At 26.8% G+C, this 4811-nt stretch overlaps 1 protein-coding gene across 1 annotated transcript; it reads right to left on the bottom strand.

Moving 5' to 3' along the window:
- Positions 1 to 748: 748 nt before the first annotated feature.
- LOC111877724 (40S ribosomal protein S28-2) lies at positions 749 to 1508 on the bottom strand. The gene is made up of 2 exons (XM_023874231.3): positions 1356 to 1508; positions 749 to 1114 (listed from the first exon to the last, which is right to left on the bottom strand). Exon 2 carries the CDS (start codon positions 1102 to 1104, stop codon positions 907 to 909), a length of 198 nt encoding a protein of 65 aa, XP_023729999.1. The 5' UTR covers positions 1105 to 1114; positions 1356 to 1508; the 3' UTR covers positions 749 to 906.
- Between the last annotated feature and the right edge of the window lie 3303 nt (positions 1509 to 4811).

Raw genomic sequence — 4811 nt, 5'->3', positions numbered from 1 at the left:
ACTTCAAAAAACACTTTTTAAGTCAATCCAAACACTTTTTAAAAAACTTTTTTTACCACCACTATAAGCAAATAAGCACTTTTATCTAAAATCACTTTTCTAGTTAAAAAATCACTCCCAAACACCCTCCAAATGATTTATGTAGTTTACTTTTTTATATTTTCCATACTAAACATATTAAAATAAAACAATATCTAAATTGAAGGTATTTAAGTAGAACAATAAATAAAATCAAGGATAATCAAATAAAATTCTAATTGCAGACAAAAGCCTGTAAGTTTAGGGTAAGACACTATAATGGTAAACATAAATCATTTATAAAACCAGATGATTTTGAAGTAAAACTACAAATCGGCAATTTTCATGCCAAGGCCATTGTCATCCAAAAACAAACTTTTCATTTTCATTTATAAAACAAAAACGATATAAACATAGAATTGCAGTCGTTCCCTTCTATTGGCTTTGGAGCACTATATTCACTAGGATTATGCTTTAGTTACCTCATTCAACTAACTTGGAATTTCAATAAATTTCTCCTTAAACCAACCACTACTACGAAGATTTTCAACAAGTCGCTCAAAATCTACATATAGGCTTTTATCCTAAATTATAAAAATGTAAGCAACTAAAAAAATACCTACATGAGTTTTATTCATTCCAATAAAAAAAAAGCTATCTAGAATACCATAAGAACTTCTATAGGCAATTGATGAATTCTCCATTCAAAATATGCAACCCTAACAAGGTATATCAAAACTCAAAAGTTTACTTCTAAATTCAAATAGAATAACACTTAACATTCACCAAATCATTTCACTCAAACAACTTTCAAAACCGAGTCTCACAATACATCGAAATCAAAACGAAGAGGGCTTACGAATATGAAAAATAAGTCAAAAAAAAAAATCAACGCAACCTTCTTGCCTCCCTCTCGGACTCTAGCAAGGTAAGAACATCACCTTCTCTGACGGGTCCCTTGACGTTTCTCATGATAAAACGATTCTGATCATCAAGAAACTTCACTCTCACTTGGGTCACCTGACCTCTTGATCCAGTTCTTCCCATAACTTTCACCACTACTGCGTGCTTGATCTGTGACTCCATCTTTCAGAAGCTGAAATTACACAAAGAAATCATAGCAAATATAAGATAATTGGAATTGTATCGATTAATACACAATGTACATCTTCAATTAGTACAATCGGTGTAGAAAAAGTCTCAAATTTGAAGCGCAAACAATAGAATGATTACATCAACTACGAATATCATAAAGATGCAACTGAAATCGATCAATACTGGCATGAATCTAAGTCTACGGAGGAATTTTTAGAAATGATACTTGAGAACAAAATTACCTGCCGTGCGTTAGAGTCGATAGAGCGGCTGCAAAGTTTGAAGGAGTTGTGATCGAAGAACCCTAAAGATTTAATTTATATACGGGGGAATGAAAATACAAACCCTATTGGGCTGAAATGATTAAAATCTTGAAATAGGTAAAGTAAAAGTCTAAAAGTATTAGTTAAATTTCGGCCCACCAAAATATGCCGTAATACGTTTGTTATGGGCCAGCAATAAAAATCATTTCGGCTTATGGTATATAGATAGAAACTTAGGAAAAAATAAATTATAGGGTAATCAATCTATATTTTTTATAACTTTTTTATTTTTGTATATATTTAATCATTTAATTTATTATATGTGTTTATATATTATAATTATCACCGGCTATATTATCTTTAATTTTTTGTTTAAATGTGGATAATTTTTTTATTTTTATATCCATAGACCATTTAATTTATTATATTTGTGCACATATTGTCATTGTCACCGGCTATAGCAGGTGAAAATGGTAATATGTGAACAAATTAAAAAATTAAATGGTTAAAATAATGTGTACAAAAAGAGAAATTTGTCTAAATGTGAAAAAAAACAAAAAGTTAATTATTTTGATAAGTCTTTTTCCCCACTTTTAATAACGATTTTATTTTTATTTTGTTTGTATTATTTTTTTGCAAACGTTATTTTTAAAATATCTATAATTTTCTAAATATTAATTAAATATTGATCATTTTTAAAATTACTTTTTAATTAATAAATATGTTTTTATTTCGTGAAATATTTAATACATAGCCTTTTATAATTCTTTTCGTTTGTTTTTGTTTGTTTTTAAGCATATACAATATTTTTAAATTAAATAAATTAAATATGTAACCAAAAGTATAGAGGGTGTTTTCTAAAAAGAAAAAAAAATATATTACTTAGCAAATAAAAAAACAAAAAAAATTATATAATATAAATGTTTTAATTTTATTCCAACTTTTTAATATTTTTAATTAGAAGTTGATAAACTTTTAATTTTTTTAATACAACGTTTTAAACTAGTATTTAACAAAAGTATTTAAAATGTTATACAAAATATTAAATTATTATACAAAATTAGGGAATCATTTTAAAAATGTTGTAAAAGAAAGTTTAGAAATAAATTTATGAAATTTTTTAAAAAAAATGTATGAAAATGTAAAAAAAAGTTAAAAACTTGTAGGAAAAATTTTAAATATTTATAAAATATTTGGTTTGAAAACACTTATATTAAAGTTATATGAAAGTATAAAAAAGTTTAAAAAAATTATAAGCAAAGTTTAAAACATTATAATAGAAAAACCTATAGGAAAAAAATATCATAAAAACTTTGTAAGAAATTATACACTTCTTAAGAAATTTGTAAAAAAAAATTATTCACATTAAGATAGTTTTCTTTTTATACACCTTTGACTATTTAACTTGGTAAATGTGTTCACATATTACCATTGCCACCTGCTATAGCAGCTGGCAATGGTAATATGTGAACACATTTACCAAGTTAAATTGTCAAATGTGTACAAAAAAATTAAAATTACCTAAATGTGAACAAGACAAAAAGATAATTACCATCGCAAGTCATTTTCCCTAGAAACTCTTCGGATAAAATTGAATTGTCTAAATAATTTGGATTGAATTATTTAGTTCGTTGATATGGATTTCTGGATTGATTTTTGGTTAAACTGAATTATTATTTTAGATTTTAAATTGGTTTTGGTTTATAAAATAAAAACCAAAAAAAATGAATAACAACTTATTGTTTATTTTTAATATATATCTTTAATCATTTATAAATTTACTAAACTATTTTTTGTAATTATTAGAAACTTTCATCCAATATAACACTTAAATAAGTACTTATCAAAAGTTTCTTGTCAATGAAATATTAAACTATAATAAAATTTTCTTAATAGTTGTTTATAAATTATAATTCGTAATTAAAAAGTTCTTTTTATATACTTTTTAAGACTAATATTTAAGTTATATATATATATATATATATATATATATATATATATATATATATATATATATATATATATATATATGTGTGTGTGTGTGTGTGTGTATGTGTGTGTGTGTATCGCCTCTTAAAAAACGAATTGTAAAAGCTGATCCAACCAAATTATAATTTGGTTGGATTTGATCGGATTAGAATTTAGTTTGGACTATTCAGATCTATTTTCTAAAAACCGAGATCTGTTTAGATTTACTTGATTGGATCGGATCATATTCATCCGAATAAACACCCCTGTATATAGAGATGGAAGTATACAAACTGGACCACTTTCTTAAAAAGATCTGAAAAATAAAATTAAACTGGTTTTTAAAATCCAATAGGTATTATCTGATCTAACAATTTAAAACCGGATTTATAAAATTAAAAGATCAGTTTTTGAATTGAAACCGTTTTTTTAATTTACTAAACTGAATCCGAAACATGTTTTTTAATTGTTAATGCCTCAACATACGACTTTTTGCATTTGATATCCTGACACTAAAAGAAAACAACATTCTAAAGCTATCATAGTAGCTTGAACGATTAGTACACCTTAACAATTGTGGCTACTAACCAAGGTGATGTTTATTTTTTCGAAGCGAAAACGGTTGAAGTCTGTAGACCACATCTGCATAGAAGAGGTGGACCAAACGGTTGCAACCTGTAATAAGAAGTATTTTTGTTATTTAACCTCTACAGACTGCTGCAATAAACTAAAACTAACTATACAATATTTAAAAATAAATCTAAACAAAAAATTTATTTAGTTTAATCATATGCAAATCAAATATAAAGATTATTATGATGATATAAGTTTTAAAGAGGTTTATATAAAAGAATTAAACATAATATTTTCTAAATAACAATAAATAAAATTATTAATTTTGCTAAAAACATGTTCATTTTCGTTAAAATTTTAAAGACGATGATTATTTTCTGGTTAACTTCAATAAACATGTCCAGTCCTCAGCTGCTGAAGGTCCCCTTGTGATGCCAATTAGCCATCACATGGACACCATCACATGCGACGTGGCTCAGATAATCCTTCAAGTAAAAGACTCGTTCCTACAACGGTTGGACTCAAACAAGAGCTGCGCAATAGGACCAAGTCCAACACTCTGAGATTATTCAACCCTGATCACATGTGGCGTGTCGTATCCACCTAATGGCTAACTCCCATCACTCAGAATCCCACAATGCACAAAGCAAGCAGCATTCAGACAAGGGAAAATCTAACCATAACATACTCAAGCAATCATATCCACATAGCAAGAATCTGAACTAGCATGCAACACAAACTCATAAACTCAGGCATAACCTAAACATGCTATCCTACTACTGTCTAATCAACACTATCATGCAGCTCAAAAGCACAAATAACAGGCACATAAGGCATCATCCCTAGATCTTTAGTCCTATTATAGCATACTGTTCTATTATCTGATAACAATAA

Source organism: Lactuca sativa, chromosome 3 (assembly GCF_002870075.4).
Source record: "Lactuca sativa cultivar Salinas chromosome 3, Lsat_Salinas_v11, whole genome shotgun sequence".
NCBI classification, from domain to species: Eukaryota; Viridiplantae; Streptophyta; class Magnoliopsida; order Asterales; family Asteraceae; genus Lactuca; species Lactuca sativa.
Note: the sequence above shows the minus strand (reverse complement) of the source record. Positions and strands in the feature narration are given on the sequence as shown.

What these genes read in the sequence shown, in the direction of transcription:
- LOC111877724 (XM_023874231.3), bottom strand. Translation starts at nt 1,104, where the DNA reads ATGGAGTCACAGATCAAGCACGCAGTAGTGGTGAAAGTTATGGGAAGA.